At 38.7% G+C, this 22,442-nt stretch overlaps 1 protein-coding gene across 7 annotated transcripts in view; it reads right to left on the reverse strand.

The window, feature by feature from the left end:
* ncor1 (nuclear receptor corepressor 1) overlaps positions 1-22,442 on the reverse strand; it is a 71,401-nt gene that overhangs the window by 25,583 nt on the left and 23,376 nt on the right. For 6 of the 7 annotated variants that reach the window (XM_056746219.1, XM_056746216.1, XM_056746217.1 and 3 more), the window contains exons 11-17: positions 21,712-21,802; positions 21,188-21,366; positions 21,059-21,113; positions 20,714-20,815; positions 8,796-8,926; positions 7,238-7,428; positions 4,065-4,163 (exon numbers count right to left, since the gene is read on the reverse strand). In XM_056746219.1, coding sequence (XP_056602197.1) covers positions 4,065-4,163; positions 7,238-7,428; positions 8,796-8,926; positions 20,714-20,815; positions 21,059-21,113; positions 21,188-21,366; positions 21,712-21,802 — 848 coding nt within the window. The remainder of the gene's footprint in view (positions 1-4,064; positions 4,164-7,237; positions 7,429-8,795; positions 8,927-20,713; positions 20,816-21,058; positions 21,114-21,187; positions 21,367-21,711; positions 21,803-22,442) is intronic. The other variant, XM_056746214.1, reaches the window with a different exon arrangement.

The raw sequence follows: 22,442 nt of genomic DNA on the forward strand, positions 1-22,442 counted from the left end.
ATCAAGTTTTGAGTTGTACTCATGAGGCATGTGCTGTGTGGAAATTTTCAAACCATTTATTTGAACAAAAAGTATGATAGACATTACTCTAAAGAAAACAAATAGCATAACAAATTTACCAGCTAACCTCTGGATTTCGCTGGTGCTTACACCTTTTACAAAGTCAAATTCCCGCACTTTTCCAGTACTTTCATGCTTTTCCAGTATACATACTTTATCAAAAAAGTGATGATATTGTGCTAAAAAAGATCCTGAAATGACATTCCCAACTTAAATTGTTGACGTCTGGACTGCATTTTACATGCTTCCCAAAAATCCCAATGATTTGCAAGAGCTTACAGTGCCTGAATTAAGTTTTAGTTGGATTCTGACACACCCTGTACACTTGCGCCGTGCGCTTTAGACCATGCGCTCAGATAGTTAAAATAGGGCCCAATGAGATAATCCATTGAGCTTCGTCGTCTCGAGTGTATCACACAAACACACACACCATAAGAGCAAAACAGATTTAAATGTATGAATCTAATAAATAGTTATTTAATTTAGAACTGGAGATTTTCTTTACAAACAATCCATTATGAACTCAAAACGATACTGCGCACTGGACGAAAAGTGCCCCATCGCGTCTACAATTCACAGGTATCAGGATGGGTCACTAATTAAGTTTATTTTCAATGTTAATCAATGAATAGGCTATATATATCACTTTAGAAAATCTGTTTCTGGACATAATATCTAAACACAGAAGACGCTGCAAAATAAATTACAGAAAAATATACAGAGGGCAGAGGTTTTCATTTCTGCTCTGACAACCACAAGACTGCGACGAACACTGTGTTTGTGTGTGAAAATTGTGCTTGGTACGTCCTTTATGTCCAAAGGCTGAAAGCGGTCTTTGTGGCCGTTTAAAAAACTGAATCACGCCTAACATGGGATGTGCGAGACTAATCAACTAGTCGTTTAAACGGTAACATCTACTAGTCATTTACACTATAAAAATTACACAAAATGTTGAATGATTTCATTTCAATGCTTCATTTAAAAACCTTTTCAATTACTTACTAAAACGGTATGTTTAAAAAAATTATTATTAATATGCTTTAGAAGTGTATCAGGAACGAAATGTTTTAATTTTAGGTCAGATGTGGCATGTGTTTCCATTGTGCCAATTTCAGCATGCTCAGAAATGACCACTTGAAAGAAGAGTCATATCAAAGTGGCATAATAATAATTTCACTGGAAACATGCACTGTATTGGGTTCTTATTGTCGGGTTGCAGAAAATGCGGACTGAAACGTGGAATGTTGACATACAATTATGAAGTAGATAACTGTATGTAGCTTTAGATAATTATGTTAACAATTAATTGATAAGAAATATCAATATTTTTATATTTAAAATGCATGAAAGACAGATTGACGGCAGAATGAGCTGTAAATGCGGTGAATGCATCTTGAGCACACTCAATAAAACTGATGTTGAGAATGTCTCAGCTTCGAGATTCACAGAATATCTTTGGTTATAATGTTCATCACAAAAAAGGCGCTTTAATAAACATGATCGTGTAGCACTGTTATCTGTGTGCCCTTGCGATTCCTTAGACGGAGATATTGTTCACAAACATTGAGCCGACTTTCATCCGAGCATAATGCTTGCAATTCCTCAACAAGAACATAGGAAATAATATTAACATCACAATCACATGCCGAGTTTAGTGTTTAGCCTGCGTATGTTCTATAAATTAGCTTAAATGGGCCGCAGGCTGTATTAGCGGCTTTTTCGTTCAGTCTGTACGAGATCAAATGTGTTCTGTGACTTGTTCTGAACTTTTTGTCCATTCCTTTCTATTCGCTTTTTTGTTTACACACATTGTTTTGCTTTATAAATAATAAAAACATGATATAACCCTAACCCAATCTTGTTTCTTGATGGGCTATAGGCCTACCCTAACTATAACTTGTAGGCTACTTAAATTGCGACATAATTAACAAAGTAATATTTTTTATACAACATTTAAATAAACACATAATGAAACATTAGTGTTTAAGCTTTTAATCAGTTGTTAAATATTTTAAGTTTCATGATTTCAGTGTTGAACTTTTAGAGTCCGAAAAAACTGACTAAAATGGATTTCAATGTCGTAGGCTACATATTTTAAGCGAAATATATACGCCAAAAAAGGGCCGGGGCCTTCCTTACAGAAGAGGAAGAGCCGCTGGAGTAGTAAACTACTTTCACTTTCATCACAGTCCTACAGCTGGTAATAAAAATTCACACATTCAACACATTCTACGATAACCAACGGTCATATAACAGCTTCCATGACTTTAACATCGGCTGTGAAAGCTGTTCTGTGTAATACACTGATATTGTGTGTGTTTGCGCATACCTCTTAAACACTTCTATGAAACATCCTCTGAAGTCCAGCTTGCAGTCACCTAGTCAATCTGCTTGTTTTATTATCCAACTCGGGTCCAATATAAATTAATATGAGCGGTCTGACGCCATTCAGTCTGGTGTCATTTCCATCGCCATAATAGGTAAAAAATGTGCAATCCTTAACAAAGATTGATGTTCCACATGCACTGGCAAACCTCCATTACACTTCGATCGATGCGCATGTTTTTAACTAATAAATTGAAGTTGACGCTAATGTTACTGTTTATTGTTCAAAGCCAAAGCTTATGAATTCACATGCAATGAGAGGGGCACCGACCAACCACAATAGCCTGAGAAGCGGAAGCCAATCACGACAGACCTGGTCAGCTTTACCAATCAGAGCGTTTCGTAAAGAGAGACTTTATATAGACCGGAAGAAATCCCGTCGTTTTGGTTGAAGTGAGACAGCAATGAACAATAGACCCGAAATATGTTAAATATAAAGCGTTTTTTGAAATTAGAAACATGAACATACATTGTTAAACACCCAAAAATCATAATCAAAGCCTCAAAAACAGCAAGAGACTGGGTCCTTTAATGATCATAAAGTAAGGATAGTGGAACACATATGCCTGTTTTAGCTACATTAAATATGAACAGTTTGATTAATAGCCTACATTCTTTAATCTTTAAAATGTATTTCATTGGCCCTACGCAAAGTTTTTGGACTGCCATTCTAAGTTTAGACTACACGCTTAGAAATTTTCGTTTAAATGACTGTGAAATTAGTCGTGGTCCACATCTCTACTGTACAGTACGGCATACATGTGTAGCACGCATGCGATACAGTTTGACAGGTGAAGTGCGTTTGTTATTTCTGTGTGATGTTAATCAATGGAACACCGCAATTTTACTTAGTTTTGGTCTATTTTGCAAATGAAACTTGTTTTCCAGCTGCACTGAGTCCATATAACTAAATAGTCCTGTTATTTAAACATGCCATCTGGCTGTTTTGCATGTCTGAGTGAGCGAGAAGCGCACTTTAATGTGCTACCCATGTGATTCTCAACATGAACACATAACTTGATCTCCAGAGTTGCTCTTAGAGTATTATAGAACATTTTAGTGTGTGTGAAGCTATCAAACACACACTAAAACATCAACGACCAGCCAAAATAAAAGTCCAGTTACCTACAGGAGTTTTATGTGGACAAATATATTACTATTTAATAGTAAAAACAAAAAACAGAACTTTGAAAAATTCCAATTAATTTAGGTTAACTAAATGCATCATGCATAAGATGAAGATAGTTGTTTACCTTTGAAATTATTATTTCTATTTTTATTTATGTTTCTTATTTATATACATGTATTATATTGCATTTTGAATGTAATATGGCAATGGAATGTACTAAATGGTTTTCACAGATATTAATGTATGCAATTTTGGCAATAAAAATGTTCATTTTTCTAAAAGGAAGCAAATTAGTTGTTCATTTTAAGAGACCTGTCTTATTTTCTCTTGTATATTCAGAATTGCTCTTAAATAAAGAAAAAGTCATTATTATCTGAATACTCTATTAAACAATGGAATAATTGGTAGAATACTCGATTACTAACATAATCGATAGCTACAGCCCTAATAAAAAGCAAAAGTATGTATGTGTCAGATAGTAAGAGTTAACCTCGTGTGTCTGTGCTGGGTACAGGAGTGGGTTTCGCAGACTCTCGTACAAGTTTCTGCACTGGCTCAGGTTTAGCGGGAGGTGTCGGCTCTGGCAGAACTATTAACACACAAACACATAGAAACAAACTGAGTCAGTTAAACTGTACCATGATGCCACTTCAACATTAAATTCAAACTAGTCTATTGTTCCTTTGAAATAATTTATAATTCATTTTTTTGTCAATAAAACAACAAAAATCTATACCCCTTAACAAATATCTTAAATGAACTTCAATTGGTTTTACAATTAATAAATGTGAATGAATCAGTACAATAGTACATGTTATCATTACCATATTTTATCTAAGTTGTCAGGAAAAAGTCGTTATAGTCTGTTTGTCTGAACTTGTCAGTGGGGATGCAAAAAACATCTCAGAATACCCCAATTCAACCTGTACAGGGTTCTTACACCTTTTACAAAGTCAAATTCCAGCACTTTTCCAGTACTTACAATTTGTTTTCATGCTTTTACAGTATACATACTTAATCACACAAGTGATGATATTGTGCTAAAAAAGATCCTAAAGTGACACATCCAACTTATATTGTTGACTGTCTGGCCGAAAATTTACATGCTTCTTTTGACAAAAATGCATCTTTTGCAAGAGCTTGCAGGGCATGATTGTGTTTTTTGCTAGTTTCAGTCCAACGCAGTTAGGATTATCATTTTTACGTCATGTTTAAATAGCAAATGCATTTCCGCCCATTGGCGTGCTAGTCTTTAAACGAGGTGTGTTCAGGCGCATTGTTGACGCGCTGCTATTTTGATGCATCTGACTAGCCACACAGAGGTCGACCGATATGCGTTTTTCAGGGCCGATATTGATATCGATTATTACAGGTCACGTACACTGATAACCAATATTTTGAACCGATATACATGTCAGGTGTAAAATTAAAAATATGTTCAAAATTAAGAATAACAAGAGCTCTGACAAAAACTTTGCCCCAAAACCATGGTTACTACACGTTTACTATAGTAGCACCAGGATAACAGTAAGGAAATCAACAAACAATAGTTCAATCAACATATTTAACAAAGATAATTGCTGTTTTGTTCAGCCATTGTTTGGGGCATTGTAAACCTTGTCCACGAGCAGACTCGTTTCCTCTCTGGAAGCAAATCCGCCAAGCCTGACTACGTCAGACTACGTACTTCCGCTCAATTTCATTTCGCTGCTGTACTTAGTCGGATGTAGCAAACCATCTCCCCGTTTATCTCCGGCTCCATACCAGCCGACCAACCAGCGAACAGAGGGCAGGCTGAGAGCCGTGACGTAGATGCTAAGCGCCGAATTTAAGATTGTAGTTAGGGAAATCTAAAACGACAAGGGGAAATGGAGACATGGGATGCTATTCGCTCTGTTGTGGAGAATTACGCGGCATTTGCCAACTGAAGCCAGAACAAGAAGAGCATTTGATTCACATTATGAATGGAGATGATGTTGTGACCCTAATTCTACTCCCGACATGTTTTGGGAAAAGTTTATTTTCAACTGTTACTGATCGTCAGATCGAACTGGCACCCTTTTGACAGGTCAGTGTCTCCTTTCTTTAACCGTCCTTGAATATTGCCATGTCATGCTGTAATCTTGCAATTAAGTTGCAGCATTTCCGACCGGCTCGAAATGAATGAAGAGCTGTGTTTAACAGAAGTAATCCTAACTTTGACAGTTGGCTGAGATTTTTTTTGTAGTTTGTCTCCACCGTCAAATATTAGTTTAGATGGACTAATTGTACCGTGGATGCGTAGATTTACTTCACATAATCTGCAAAAGTCGCTCACAGTCATTTTCACTCACAGTATTTCGCTCGATGATTTAGTTTTCGCCGCATACCTGTGTTTACAGCGGAAGTTCGAGGCGGCTGAGGCGAGCATAACATACGTCATAACCAAACGTTATGTGATTGGCTTACGGGTAAACCAATGATTTTAAACTGCAGACAAGCGCCCGCCCACGAGAAAGAAAATGCTTGTCAATTAAGCCCTTTCAAACTCTGTCTACTAGCAAAACGACGTTTGGGCACAACTGGCTCTTAAGGGGAATGGGAGATGATACTCTGATTGATTTACTAAACGTTATGCTCAAATCACAACCATGACTCATTAAGAGAATGGGGACAACCCGTTTAGATCATGCGCCGGGCACGCTGACCATTTCTTCCGTCGGTAAACTAGCAAAAATAGATTCGGACACACCCAAAGTATACTTGCGCGGTGCGCTTTAGATCATTAAAATAGGGCCCAATGAGATTAAGCTTCATCATCTTGAGTCTATCACACGCACACACCATGAAGAGCAAAACAGCTTTAAATAAATAAATCTGATTTAAAATATATATATATATATATATATATATATATGATATGGAACATTTTCTTTACAAATAGTTCATTATGACTTCAAAACGCATCTACAATTCACTAGTATCACTCATCGGAAGCGTAAATTTTGAATGCACGAGCCTAAGTTCAAAGTCCACTTCTGATGCATGATGGGTCAGAAAATTATGTTTATTTTTATTCTGTTTTAGTTTAAAAACTTTGCTTTTTATTGTTTTTTTACTTTAGTAAATCCTTTTTAGTGGTAAAATCTAATAAATGCCTTTTCCTCCCTTACATAAATTAACCATGGTAAAGTGACAAATGTCAAAACAATGGAAAGCAATACTTAATAATGAAAATATTTATATAATAACTCAGTGGAAATAGGCTATTTAGCACAGTGGGCGAGCACCCATCAGGTCCGTCCATTGGCTACTGCGCTGCGATTTTCAACTACGACTCCCAACTCCCAAACTGCACAACCGGCTGCCGCAAATTTCACTCAAGAAACAGTTACATGACTAAAAATGACACTTGTTCATTGCTTCGCCAATTTATTGTGCTTGGTCAATAGATGCGAAAGGGGTGCGTTTGCCTAATATTATTTGCATCATCTGTCTGCAAAATACTGAGTGCGCTTACATGTTGTTACATGTTGTTTTATAAATATATAATTTTCTAGATTTCCAGCACCCGTATAAACCCTGCCTGTATCATCAACCTCAAATCACCTAAATCAACAAATCACTTAAAATAATTGATGACAAAATGGACATCATTCATAAAGATGTTTGCTCTTATGTCACCTGGTTCAGGTAGAGGTGGAGGTGTTTCCTCGGCAACCGCTGATGCAGCCTCATTATTGGCCATGGAGCGAGTGGTGATGCGGCCCTTGCGTCGACCCTGGCTGTTGGCGGTCTTGCGTCCACGTGGCGTGTTCTGCTCCTTACCCTCCTCCTCCTCTCCCTCACACTTCTCTTTGTCTTTGCTGATGTCCCTGTCAAGATAAACATGAAGACCAGAGTCAATACAACATAATCTGTTCAGTCTTTAGGTTAGGCTGAATCCAGACAACAGGAAATTTTCTGTTGCAACATATGCAGGTTCTTAACCCTTGCAGGCATAAGCTAAACGATGGAGTTTTCATAACAGGGGCGCAACCAAAATCGCATGGCCACCTCAACGGTTTTTCAAAAAAGTCAAAAATTCAAGTTTAAACCATGAATAATTACACAACTTCTGAATTCCTATTAGTTGTGTGATAGATACTGAGCCAAATCCTGAGTTAATGAGGTTAAACTTACGCTTCGATTGCAATAAAAGTCACCTTACAGAAAACCCTGCACAGAGAAGTTATTGAGAAAGCAAGAGTGATGTAGACCAAAGGACCCTCTCTTTGCTATAGACTTTTGACATTTCCATGTGTAGTTGCAGATCTACACACTGCTCTTTACTGACTATAAGAGCTGTTAGATCACTGATGGAGCAGTGGCAAATTGTGACCCAGTTGTATAGTTTTTATACAGTAGCTACACACTCCACACACACAATCATCTGTTTTGGCGCTGATTGAATTGGGTCATCTGACTGGCTTGAGTCAAAGGTTCTTTCGGATTTGAGGTGCAAAACAAATGTTGTAAGACAATAAGCCCGAGCTGACTGAGCAGAGGATGTTTGAGAAGGCCTGAACCCTGCTAGGAACATTTAAAACCACCATAAGTCCTGTTAGGCTGCTAAAGTATATAGAACTAAAGTGTTGAGGTAAAGGTCTTCATGTATAAATGGACATATCAAGCAATTCGGTTGTTAAGTGGTGACGTAAGGAATACCTTTTCGGGTCCAAGCATCTATTTATTTCAAGCGGGGATACAGCTTTAACAGCTGTTTATGAGCAGCGCCGTTTACTCATATTGCATATTTAAGCGAAACATGTATTTACTCAAAGTATACATTACAATCACCAGGCTCACGGAATCTCCTACAACAATATTTGAATAAATTATGAAAAATAAATCGCTCTGTGGCCATGTGGGATTTCGTTATTAAGATAATGGTTAGGATCGCGGTTTTCCGAGAGATTTATAGCTCGCCATGAGAGTATATTTGCATGTTTGATGTTTGCCTACAGCATCTTATTGAGAGTTTGGATCCAGAAACGGTATATGACCTTCCATATATGGTGGTTCGTGATGTCAGGCTTAACAAGCGTATATGCACATTACATCCGTCACTCTTCTTTTGAGCATTGCATTTGATTCAATTTTATAAGCAACATTACATTGGACAAATTTAACAACCAGACATTAATGGCAAATTTCCCCTCCTGTGTTTACATCAACCTTAGAAAACGGAGACAGAGCATACTTTGAGTCCTCTTTTTCATCTTTCTCTTCCTCTTCCTTCTTCTCCTCGTCCTCTTTCTTCTCCAATTTCTCTGCTCTGTCTTCCTCGTTCTTGTCGTCGGTCTTGTCTTCCTGTGAGGGTCGCGTTAACTGCTTTAAAGAACAAGAATCACAATAAGAACATTGATTAGTGTGATCAGTTTCAGGAAAAAACTAAGTTAACCTTAAAATATGTTGCATTTCATCCCTGCTATGAGTCAAAGATAGAATTTATGAATTTTTGTATGTACCAATTAAAGGGAAAGTTCACCCAAAAATGAAATTTCTTTCATCATTTCCTCACCTCAGTGTTTTCCATTCATTGACGAGACTATGGCGGCCCACCATAGTCTACTTTGTTCTGCCATTGTCTTTAAACAAGCCATTTTTTTTCTTATAACAACAAACATTTCTTTAAATTTCGTGTAATTCTTGTTGTGCCATTGTTCACAGCTAGACGAAATGCTCCCCCCTCTCAGTTGCTTCACCACAATGTGGGCAGCGCGCCTACACAACAGAGGTGTACGAATCACACGCACCCATTACATTTATAATGGTGATCTTTCTACGTTATATCCTCTAATATCCTTGTTTAACCCTAAACAAGGATATTAAAAGTACTCAGATCGTGCTTCAAGCTAGAACCCTGCATGGGCCTGCATGAGACGCTCAGGCCCTAGCCCGGCCCATGTGCGACAGCTTATCAGGATTCACAGCCCAGGTCCGTCTAAAGCGTGTCGTATTAATTGTACCTCCGCATTACACATGCTGTTGCAGCAATTGAATTTTTTTTTTTTAATTCAACCAGCAGTTTTTAATGCCAAATTATACAAATTTCGCTTTGTTTCTTTATTAAAAAAGAAAAATGTTGAAAGTATTTTTAGTTTGTGGCTCAGCCAGGTGCAGAACACATAGTCAGATAGCTAACTGCGCTGGAACGCAGATTTGAATTATACTGTTGAAACTGCTGCAACCATAAACTAGTTTAGTTTTGTATTTAATGGCAATGTTTGGGTATTTTGTTTGTTGCTCAGGCACAGAATGCAGTTTGATTGCAAACCGCACCAATTTTAATGATTTTAATGTGTGATGGGCATGAGTCTGTCTCCGTAAGAAAAGAATTATACGTGCGGCACCCGATTACATGATGCTCTGTGTCACCGTGTCCCAAAAACTTATTTGGTTTGTCAGACATCAAGCAGCCCTTCTCAGACCGATCGCTGTGTACTGCAGGAGACAGTGCATAAAGTTAAAAACATAATGAATCACAGACTTAACATTACTCCGTTGTACTGAGAGAGAGCAAGCTTTTCTTACGGGTTAACTCTAAAGAGTCATCACATCATAATAATGTATATATGCTCTGGTCCGGATAGTAAAGTGATACTGCCATAAGGGGGAGTGCAACAATGGCACTATGAAAAATTACTGATGTGCAGAACGTGTTTTAATATATAGATATACATAAAATAGTTCAACTGTTGAAAACTAATTTGCTTAACTTTTTGATGGCTCATGCTCTGTATGTTTTGATTGTTTGTGAACTCTCATTTTACAAAAATATGTTGGAGAATGCCCCCGGACACCCCATGAAGAAAATACGTTAAGCCCCCCTTTACATTTCCATGCCTGTATAAATTTCTTGGCTATGATAAACACAAAGGAAGCTATTTGGAAGAATGTAAGTAACCAAACAGATCTCATTCCCCATTTACTGCCATAGTATTTATTTTCCCTACTATGGCAGTAAATGGGGGATGAGATTTGTTTATGTACTGACATTCTACCAAATATATTTGTGTTCATCACAACAAAGAAATGTATACATATTTGGAACAACCTGCACTCTTAAAAATAAAAGTGCTTCAAAAGATTTTTTTGATGCCATAATGGAACCAATTAGACAAAAAAAGTTTTTCTAAGAACCTTAAACATCTGAAGAACCTTTCTGTTTCACAAAAAGGCTTCTTGAGATTATACAAATAACTCTGAATACATTTACATTTACATTTAGGCATTTGGCAGACGCTTTTATCCAAAGCGACTTACATTGCTTTTTTCCTATACATTTTACATAGGTATTTGCAATCCCCTGGGATCGAACCCTCAACCTTGCGTTGTTAACGCAATGCTCTTACCACTGAGCTACAGAGCTAAGCTACAGGAAAGCTAAATAGTTATTGTAGAACCAAAACTGGGTAATCTATGGCATTGCTGTTCAGAACCTTCTGTGTGAAGTGTGAATAAATGATGATAGAATTTCATTTTTAACATCAATGGACAACAACTACCTAAACACATTATACTCAGAGATGAAGCACTTTCCTGACCGGTTAAGTTACTTATGTTTTGGCCCCTCTCATTTCTACAAATAAATTTGCAGAGAAACATGATCATTTGTCTGTGTGCATAAGATCATGATTAAATAATACAATCAGCGAGAAAAACAAGTAGGAGATTGGCATGAGCCAAAATCCACATGAGCAACCTCATGAAAACAAAGACTTACAATAAGAATTGTGTGAAAAACACGCATTATAAAAATCATTGCAACAAATCAGTTTTTGTCCAAATGTAGGCTCAGAGATATCTAAAGCTTGGAAATACTGCTAGAGACCCAGGAGCCGTTTAGATTTCAACATCTGTCAATGTGACAGACACCACAGAATGGATATCGCTTCAGTTTTTAGCCAGACTCCACTGAAACACACTCAAACTTATTCCTGCTTTGCTCCGGACGGGATCAGAGAGAATTCCTGTCTGGTTATTCTGTCATTATCTATCACTATCTTATATTTTCCCATGCTCTCTCACAATCCCCTCAGGTCAACTTTTCTAATAATGCCAGTGAACATCTGTATGATTTTTCAGTTTCTCAAACAATAGGAACCATTCCACATCCAGAAAACGAGAATCTAAACACTAACTGGGTGACTACACAATGCAAAACTGACCCCAGGGTTAGGTAAGCATTTTTGTGCTAACATGCACTTTTTTTATATGGACGATTTTTATAAAGGATAAATTTAAATGACTGACAGCACATACCAGCAAACAGTTATGCTAGGAATAAATGAGTAAACGAGAGATTTGAATCAGCAGTGTAAAGGCAGAGTCGCTTATTTCTAAAGGCATATAAACATAATTTCTTCCAAGGAAAAACTCTGTGTTTAATAAGCATGCAGAAACACAGACACGTAACACACATTTGAGCAGTAAAAAACATGAATTGGAGTTGATCCTGCATCTTATACAATACAAATCCAATCTGCAGGTGCAGATCGCTGTCGTCACAACAAAGCACCAGTGGGGACTTACTTGGAAAATAAAATCTAGGACAACCAGAGTCCAGAACAGTCAATACAGAAACAGTGAGAAACATTAAAATTGAATGGTGTGAGCAAATGGACTTGAAAATCAACTTGTACAATTCCTGGTGTATTGAATAATACATAATTAATATATACAGTATAATTTTTATATATAACAGGGCTCCAGACTGGGACTAAAACGGTCGCATTTATGACAAAAATAATAATTTGAGAGTGATAATTTTGCACAAAATCCAGTGTGCCGAATGCTAACGGGTTAGAGAGAGCTGTGCAGGTAAACCTCACTTCCCAACCCAAAGAGGTGCGCGAACGCAGACAGACGGACTATACTTCGACCTAAAAGCCCCAAGTATGGTCTGGCAATCTGCTCGCTGCCCGCATAGCGTAAATTCCGTCATCAGGAGGGCTGCGGACGATGATGTGTACAAAGCAGGAGCGGTGCGACCGGTTACACCAACAGCAGGGCGTTTTCCACACTCAGCGCACCAGAGCCCGATAAGGCAGCACACGGCAAATCTCCGCAGAGAACTCCATGGAATTCTGCAGATTTCAGCACTTGTTATTGACAAATCCCTTCTTTTTGCTTTAAACTCTATAAATAATCAAATGTCTACTCTTTCAAAATGTATATATTAGGGATTCACCGATAGGATTTTTTGGGCCGATACCAATTTTAACAAACAACTATCGGTTTAATTAATTGATCAATTGCATACAGTACTACACAATATTAGATAGTTTTTCCTGAATTGGATGAATTGGATCCATTTAACATCTTAAGAGAGGCACAAGTGTAAATGTGCCTAAATGCAAGTTAAGATAATTCTTTGATAAATCTAAATAAAGTCTGAGCTGTTGCTATTTGCAGTAAGTTTTTGGCTCAGAGAAAAACATTGAATATTCAGACATCCAACTCTTTGCCTCCATGCAGTTAATTTATAAACAAGGGACCTTGTATAGGGATCATGCTATATAATCCGTTTTATTTCCAGCAATTTTGGAAATATCTACCTGTTGTCTTGCTACGACGTAAATAGCTGCACAAAAGGCCACCGAGCGGCATGACTTTCACTAAAAGGACTTTGGCACAGTGCCGTACATGCTCTCTCTACATGTGCTGGGTTAGCAACGCGAACATGCTACTTTCGTAGGCAGTATAAAACAGATGAAATACATTCTGGAGACAAACACAGACAGAGCCAGTAAGTACTAAAATGCACAGAAATTATTTAAACCCAAAACCCCAAAAAACCCCACAATATGCAACCGTGGAGGTTGTACCGAATGGTTCAATATTATATAGAGAATTATGGCAATCCTAACATTTAGTGTACCAATCTTGAGCATCATGGACGATTCCAACATCACAGTAATGGATAGTCTGCTTTAGACTAATATTAGACTAGGTGCAGTGCAGCAGTCAATAAAGATGTTTTTTCTCCTGTTTGGAGAGGGAGAAAGAGGGCTAATGGCCTGAGGTTCTTTATCATGGCTGCTGGCACGGACAGAGTGACCAAAACCCCACCCTCCTTTCTCTTTCTTGGTCTGTTCCACGAAAGACAAGCAAAGCATTGGAACAAGCCAAACTCGGCCAACAAAAACAAGCCGTGCAGTTGCCAGATGGGACAAAAAAGAAAATCAGAACCTCTGCCACGGAGACGTGGAGAACAAATAAAGTGAGGAAAGGAAGGTTAGCAGAGATAATTCAGGTCAAACTAAACTATATTATGCTATTAAAAAGAAAAATGGACAAAAGGGGACCCATGGAGTGAATTAAGGATCAATGATTAAAGGACAGCGTGAGGAATGTGCTCTCTGGCATTTAAACCACCACGATGCATCATAATATATATCTCTTTCTGCTGCGTTTAGAACTCTACTTTCTGTTAACTTCATGGTCCGTCTGAAGAAGCTTGATCCGTCAGGTTTGTGTGACAATTGAATTTATGATGCATACCGAATGTGAGCTATAAACTGTAATATAAACTGTTATCCACCAGTTATTGAATCTTGAATTATTTTGCCATATATTATATTATAATGTATGCCTAGGTTATGAGTATCACCGTGTCTACACTGGACGCGACACGGCACATGGCTTGTCTAATGGGATTGTTGCATGGGATATTGGTGCCGCATCCAGTGTGGACAAAATTGTAAATTATATTTGTGGTGCCGAGTTAACCACGCCTACTTATTTACATTCACAACGAAATCCAAAGTGTGCCCAGACTTTTGATTTAAAAGACGCTGGCGCATCTCTAATTTGTTGTTTGTCCGCCATTATGCTCGTATTTCTTGTCCGCTGTGAATTACAATTTCCGTTCATCTGACCATCCGTAATCTGGGAGCTTCACCACAAGAAATATGTGGGTACTTTCGCTCTGGTAAGCGCAGTGTAGGTATGAATTTAGATCTTTTGTATTTGAGAAAAAAATCAATACTTTGTGTCAGAGTATCGATAACGTCTCGCGGGCTGAAATGTCGCAATAAATCGCCATATCGTTTTTTTCCCACCCCTAGTGTGCAGGTGATCAAAAATGTAAAAGAATGCTGTACAGGCATATTTTTGGCAGCCTGTAAAGCAAAAAAATTGGCTGTTGAATCACATGTAATAATGTTTCATGCCATGTTGACCGTTTCCTCAGCTCATGTTCTGGTTTATACAGAAAGCACTAAGTATGGTTCCTGACTTAACTGCACCACAAAATCTGGATGACCCATTTTGAATTATAGAGAATTTTCTACTTTCTTTACGTGAAGTCAACCCTCTCAAATGTGCTCTAAACACAGACTAGAACAATACATTGTATATTTTACAAACATACAGCTTTTATAACTATGCATTTAAAACCCCTATGAAAAGGTTATGGTTTTGTGGTACCATGGAATTTTGGTATAGAGATGATGACGTCTTCAGTATGGTACAGTTGGTATAGTATCTGTCCATTTATGCCAGCGTTTTAATATTTAAAGTAGTCTGTGGTTTTATAGCACCTAGTTACATTAAAAAATGTAATGTCATCGACGTTGCATCCATAAATCGGAATCATTAACATCATGAAGCATTTTCAACTCCAAAAAGAATACATGTCATTGTTGATCCTAAACACACGCCCTGGTAAAAGTGTTCATGACTCGATACTATATTAAACTACTGTAAACGTTCTGAAATATTGCCTTAACTTCACAGTGTAGCTCTGTACATGTCACAGGGGGCACATGCTGTACACTGCAAGTTTTGGAAGTAAAAACTGAATTCAAATATGTAAGTGAATCCTTTGAATTTGCATTCCATGACTGTAAGGAATACAGTAGAAGACTTCTGACAACAGAAGTGCGTAGGAACAGCTGGTCATGTTATTTATTTATCCTTCATATAAAACGACTCAATATTAACAATATTTTAATGCCAAACAAACAAGAGAGAGATTCCAAGCTCCTGCAACAGCTCAATAAAACCAATCAGAAGCGAGAACGCAAGAGGTAAGTAGTCAGGGCAAAGAGAAAAGAAACTTTGAAAGAAGATTTAGCGGCAACATTGGTAACATATTAGAGAGAGGCCGGGGTAATCTTACTGATTTTCAGATGAATTATAAGTCTCTTTTTTAACAACCAAAAATAATTAAAAAAAAATATTGTGGGAACTTTCCACCACATTATTTTAAGTGCACCTGTCACGCAAAACTCACTGCAGACAGACCCAGTCACTGCCTTCACACGGAAATCTAATCTGTGCACTCCATTCTGCAGTCAACACTTGTTGTGAAATGTCCATATATTAACTCAAACACAAATCTCTTTCTTTAAAAATGAACTTTAACTGTCTACTTAAATGTGTTATGCCACTTAACATACCATTCATAGAGCCCTGTAGCCTACACAATCAATCACAACCGACTCTTAAAACAACCACTCGGCAAAAGGCAATGCAAACAACACGGCAAAAGGCATTGCATACAGTACCTTCATCTATGTTTATCTGCCCATTTAGAATCTCCCATTCATCCCATGGTATATCCCAGAATGCTGTGCAGCAGAGGCCAGAGTAAATGACATGAACCGGCTGAGCGAGAGAGCGAGGCTGGCGGATCAAATCCTCAGCAACCGGGCTGCAGGGATCCAGCTCGGCAGATCAATTGCGGATATTCCAAGAAAGCATGCCATAGGGTTGTTTGAGCTGGCTAAAGCAGCAGTGGCATCTCTATCTAACGTGCACACACACGGACAAAAGTGTGTGTGTAAACTAATCTGTGTGACAGGGTCAGTCCAGGTAATCCCTGTAGAGCGAAGGGGAGAGGAGGCTGACCGACCTTAACCCCGTCTAGTCAGGTTTTTGATTGGCACAGCAGGCTGCTCCACAAGCAGCTCCGCTGCTTTCTCACTGGTGTCAGTACAAACAGGCGCATACCACCGCGCAGCTAAAGAGGGGTGTCTCGCAAACTCCCGTACACGCATTCTCTGGCTCTCCCTCTTTCTCTGAAAGCACAACACATGAGCTGCCAGTTAAGAAAAAAATACTTTTTCCCAGTCCTCACATGCATACTTTTCTGCCTTGCGCTTTCTCTTTTTTCTCTGACACATTCTCTGGGGACTCCGGAGGAGTAAGCTGAAGCAGACATTCGTTTGGAACCGTATTCATGCGAGCTGAACTCCACTGACACAAACACTTTTATGGGTCTCTAATGTGGAGCAGGGTCATTCACCCAACCCACACACACACTCATAAAAGGCCCTATCCCACAGACACACAAGCAATCGAAAACACATGAAACGTTTAAGAGATTTGATAAAAAAGTATCCTCTCTTTTTAATCAGTATGTGAACATAGTAATCACAACAGGTGGTAAATGAAAGTAAGCGGTAATGCGGATCACCAGGTAGCTTAAGAAATACGCCAGCTGAACGCACATGCATGCGAAAACAGCTGCACAAATGCATGTTGCTAAAACCGCCTAGGGCTACTGGAAGTTTCCGGGTGAAGAAGTGCATGCCTGCGTGCGTGTGTGTGTGTGCACAGCACATCAGATCATCTCATAACTGCAGCTCAACTTGGAGACACATGCTTTCAAGACCCACTGCCTCCGCTTGTGATCTTTATGTCATCTTACTCCTCTGTCGCTCGTGCCTCTTGTCCGCCCCTGTTTAGATAGCCTGATATATAGCTGTAATTATTGTTTAGCCTGAACACCAGCTGCTTACACACGCTAATGATAGCGGGCTAAATTCAGTTAGACGGGCTGGAAGCCAATCGTCTTATTTGTATGATATACCGGAGACATCACTTGCACTGAGGGAGAGCAGTGTCTATGCTCAGAGAGAGAATAATCTCCATAGACAAAGACAATTTTGAGAACGAACTGGACCAAAAATTTTGAAGCAAAACACATGACTGCCGATTATGCATGTTGTCTTAAAGGTGCTGTGTGTAGTTTATTGGAGGATCTATTTACAGAGGTGCAGCATAATATTAGGAGTGACTCGGAATAGTTGAAGATTCATGCTTCAAGAGGAGGAGTCTGATTCGACTATTAATCTCACAGTCGAATCTTCGCAGAGGTGTTATGCAATGGGGATTTTGCCATTTTGGTTATATGGGCAGCGGCGTAGCAGACAGGCACGTACTGCGGCATTTTTTTATTTATGATGTAAAGTAATGGGAAATTTTTAGGGTTGGGTACAAAAATCACTGGCGCATATGAGTGCGAGGTCTGGTCATGACCCGGTGTGAGGATCGTGTCTTTTCACGTCTTCTGGAACGTGCTGCTTCTCTTTACTGGTCTCAAAGCACAGAAGATGATTCGCAGATGATGAGTACACCGTTTCCAAACATTTGTCACTTACTGAATGTTTGGGCATATAAATATGAATTAACACGTTGTCTGTAAATACATGTGGTTCGATATTTAGAGTGAACTTTGTGCTGCATGATACAAAAAAATGAAGTAATACAACAAAAATCACCGCATATAGCAAGCTCGGCGTAGACTTTCTGAACTTGTGATTCTCTGCACTGAAAGCAAGTGCGCCTGTCAAGACTGATAAAGAATGTGCAGGAAAAAAGTTGAAAGGGACTTTTTGACTGTTTAAATTGTAAGATGCTTAATAACTTTCCTCCTTTTACTATTTGTGGCTTGTGTTTTGAATATATGTTCCCCTTCATTTCAGACATTTTACCTGAACACATTCATTTTGCACATTGCGACTTGAATCTGGCTTTTTCCGTTTTTATATTTATTTATTATAAAGGTTATATTCTGTTCTAAACAAATTCTGTAAATTCATGTTTGATTGTTTTATGGTGCATCAATATAGCCCTTGTTAACCCCAAGGTGTTGTCCCCACATGCATGCACACACACACACACACACGAGTGACTCAACTATCAGTCGACGACTATAGGCAAGACGTGACAATTCTGATTCGACTCTGTAAGTCCTTAGTTAAGGCCATCTCTACCTCACATAATGAAGTTTTATGATTTTATTATTCTTCGAATGAGCAATTTCTATCTTCACACAAGCAGGTCCCCATGCAGGGATTCACCATGTTGTTTCTACAGTAGCCCTAAACGGACAAACTGCTTTACATAGGACGTTCGTACATATGTTATCTCCTTCAGCAAAGAAGCGAAAACGTGACAATATCTTTTTCCTGAGTCAACCACTGTAGTGCTTTGAAATGGAGGGAGGAGGGAGCTGTTGGTTGCATTTCGCAACCTCACTGCTAGATGACGCTAAACTTCATACACTGCACCTTTAAGAACAACACAATATTGCAATAACAATACATTTTACTTCTGTACTGTGCCCCATTCTGAATGAAAGATTCAATGAAATGATGTAGGGTGGGACTTAATGTAATGCCATTGTTAATTGACCACATTAATGTTAGCAATAAACTGCAGCATTTACTTTTGTAAAGATTATATTAAGGCTCCATAACTTAAAACAATACATCTAGTTAACCATTAACCTACTCAAGTTATTAGATTTTGATGGAGAAACAAGTATAAAAAGATAAACATGATCTTGATGATCTTAACGTCCAAGCTGACTTTAAAACAAAGTCCATATCGCATTCAAACAACCATTTGGTATAAGCGACATTAACATTCCTCCCTCCCAAAACACGGGGTTTGCTCAAGTATGTGTGTGAAAGTGAGAAGCTGTAGCTACTTCACTCAAGCGTCTTTTAGGAGTCTGAAACTCTCAAGTTCCTTTCCTTTCTTTCTGTAGACACCCGCATTGAGCCTCTCAGCTGGGCCAAACAGATAAAATCGATTCCTGGAAAGCTGTGCTTCTCTCCATAAATCAGAAAGAGCAAAAGAGAAAGAGCCTCTCACAGCAAAAATGCATTTTTGTCTGATAACCTATGAATACCCAATCTCGATTCTTATAAAATGACTTTAACAGCGTGTCAAACACGCTCATGTTCAATGTGATTAGAACACACACACAGTCGAAAAAAAAAAACAATCGAAACACAGACAGGGTTTTTCCTGCATAGAAATATTTGAGGCGGCCATCTCACACTCTCGCCAAAATTATGTTGGGTGTCTTCACAAGAAATGGTGCGTAGATTTGTCATTTGTACCTGCTGTTGCGGCATTACGCCACAGTGAAGGCGCTAAAAAAAGTAAGCTGTGTTTCAAGGCTGTTTTTTGCATCCAAGTACATTTAATTTCTCAATTTCTTTAACATGACGTTCATCATTGTAATGTCTTTGGCTGTGCAGTTTGATCGTTGAATCAGCGTATATCGTACATAGCGGCTTCGCCAGTAACAACGCACATTGCGTTCAGAACGACTCGCACACAAATGACTCATTTGATCCGATGCAGAAAGTGCATTGGTACATACTGGACAACAGGGTCACGAGTCCTAGAACCCGCACCTCAAGTGAATCACCTCTGACACAATATGCATTTTACCCAGAAGATATCCTACATTGGGCCTGTTGACTGATGGAGGTAGATAAAGGTATTTGGGCAATTCCAGCGTCATGGACATAACATAAAAATGCTCAGAGAATGAATTTGTTACAATTATATTGATCAATCTGTTTATATTTTACTGAAACCCTTGTTGATAAGAGTCTAAACATCAAAAATGTCAGTCAATGAAAAAAATATACATTTTAAAAATGGGAAATAAACGTGTTATGGATGTGACAAAAAAGGACGTGGTTTAGGTAGACGATAAACTTTGTAGGATTTCTTTAAAATAATATTCACAATCCTGAAGCAATAATACCCAATGAATGGAGAACGGAGGCCCCTTTATAGAACACAAAATCGTTACTTTATATCAATTTTCATAAGTCCATTTATGAGGAATATGTAGCGTTATGGATTTGACAATCCTGAAAATGGCACTTACCTGACTATGAAAAATCATGCACTAAAGAAAAAACAAATGCTTTACAAATTTGAAGAGAGATCTCACATGGGTATTTGAACCACCAAATGTTAAAATCTGTGCTGTTACCATGGTAACAACCGCTGGTTCAAACTAGATTTTTTCGTGGTAAAGTTTACATTTTTGTGGAATTGCCAATTTATAAATACCTGATTTCTTCGTCGACGATTCCCAAAGTTGCGTCGAACAAGTGTTTTATAGTTCTGACTCTTCTTAGTCAAATAATAGTACAGCACACAATCCGACACACACTGGAGAGAGAGAGAGAGAGAGAGAGAGAGAGCGCATTACAAATACAGCTGTGTCACATGTAGTTTGAAAAGAAAAACACATTCCATGTTATGGAAAACACTGTCTGTGGGTGGTAGGTGTGATGTGAGCCTGTAAAGCTGTTACAGTGGTTCAGTTCAAACATCTAGCGGTGAACATTCGGGGGAGCTCTATGTGCGAATGCAGTTAACCGAACTCAAGTGAAAATCAGAACACACACTGACCTTTCTCTCCAAAAACGAAGCAATCAGCCCGAAGTTCTTTGGATGCTGCACAAACCTGCATCCCAAAAAACACAAAAGATCAGAAACACACACACACACAAATACATCAATGTGACCACAGTTACTCACTTCTCTTTAAAGAGTGCTTTCTCGTGTTCAGACCACACGTTCATGAACTGGCGAGATTTGTAGACCTTCATGGGGTCTTCCATCAGACCGTTCATGTTGATAAACTTCACACGTCTCTGCTCCGAATCGTACATCATGGGAGGAATGACAGACAACTGCCTCATCTGCTTTTCATTGTTCTGCGAGAGACACAAAGGTGTTGGTTCTGCAGCACTTGTTGACATAAGTCTGACCCTTAAATGACACACCCACAGCCCACTGTGCGGTCACTCAAAATTGGTAAGTACTTGTGAATCACATGCTCCTATCAGTCTACCAATAGACTCAAAGACAATTTCCGGGAGCCATTGGTTTGTCAGAACGTAGAAGTAAAAGTATAATTTTAGAAAACGAGAACATAGAAAATGAACCCAATGGTGGGTGGCTGGTCACTATGCTATGTTTCACCTGTCTAAATGGTCGAACAAGTACAACAACTAGTGTCTTTTGGCTTACTGGTCAGATATTAAAAGCAACTGGTTTACCTCCTGCTCCGAAAGGCCGTCAATGATCTCCGATATCTCATGTTCGCTTCTTGCAATGGTGGCAGACAGACCTGTCCCTCTCTGGCCCACCCTAAAGAAGAGAAGGATGAGGCATGGTTAGAGAAATAGTTTTCTGTTCCTGGCTTTGTTGTCTCCGATCCATGAAACGGCGCTTTCCCAGCGAGTTACCAGACCAGAGTCCCACCCTGTTTCTTCTCCCAAAAAAGCCTTTGAAGCAGTGGTTACAGCTATTGGCCAGATTCCTCTAAGTCTATTCATGAGCTCTGGAGCTCTTCGGTTTAGAGACAAGCTTCAGCAACAATAGCAACACAACTGGCAAACATCACTCACTGAAGTTGGACGCTTAGATGTGAATGAACGGAACTCCTATGACCTTTTAATTAAAGAAACAGAACTTTCTTATTCAAAACTGATGGCGTGTTTTTAACTACTGGATTTTTATGACATTTGTTTCTGGCAATTCTGGCATTCTTCAGCAAATGTGGAAGGAACGCCAAACTTACTACTGGCAGGTCTTCCTGTATCCTTACTGTTTAGAATCAACAGTTCCACAGGAACAGTTTTTTTGTTTTATGATTTATGATTTACCTCTTTATTAGGATTTGAATAAAAGACTGCCACAAATTAATTCATAGGCGATATGTAGATGGCATCGTTCTTTTGTGTTGTCGTTCTTTACGGTTGCATTCAAGAACAAATATGCATCACCT

This window comes from Triplophysa dalaica, chromosome 4 (genome assembly GCF_015846415.1).
Source record: "Triplophysa dalaica isolate WHDGS20190420 chromosome 4, ASM1584641v1, whole genome shotgun sequence".
Classification (NCBI taxonomy): Eukaryota; Metazoa; Chordata; class Actinopteri; order Cypriniformes; family Nemacheilidae; genus Triplophysa; species Triplophysa dalaica.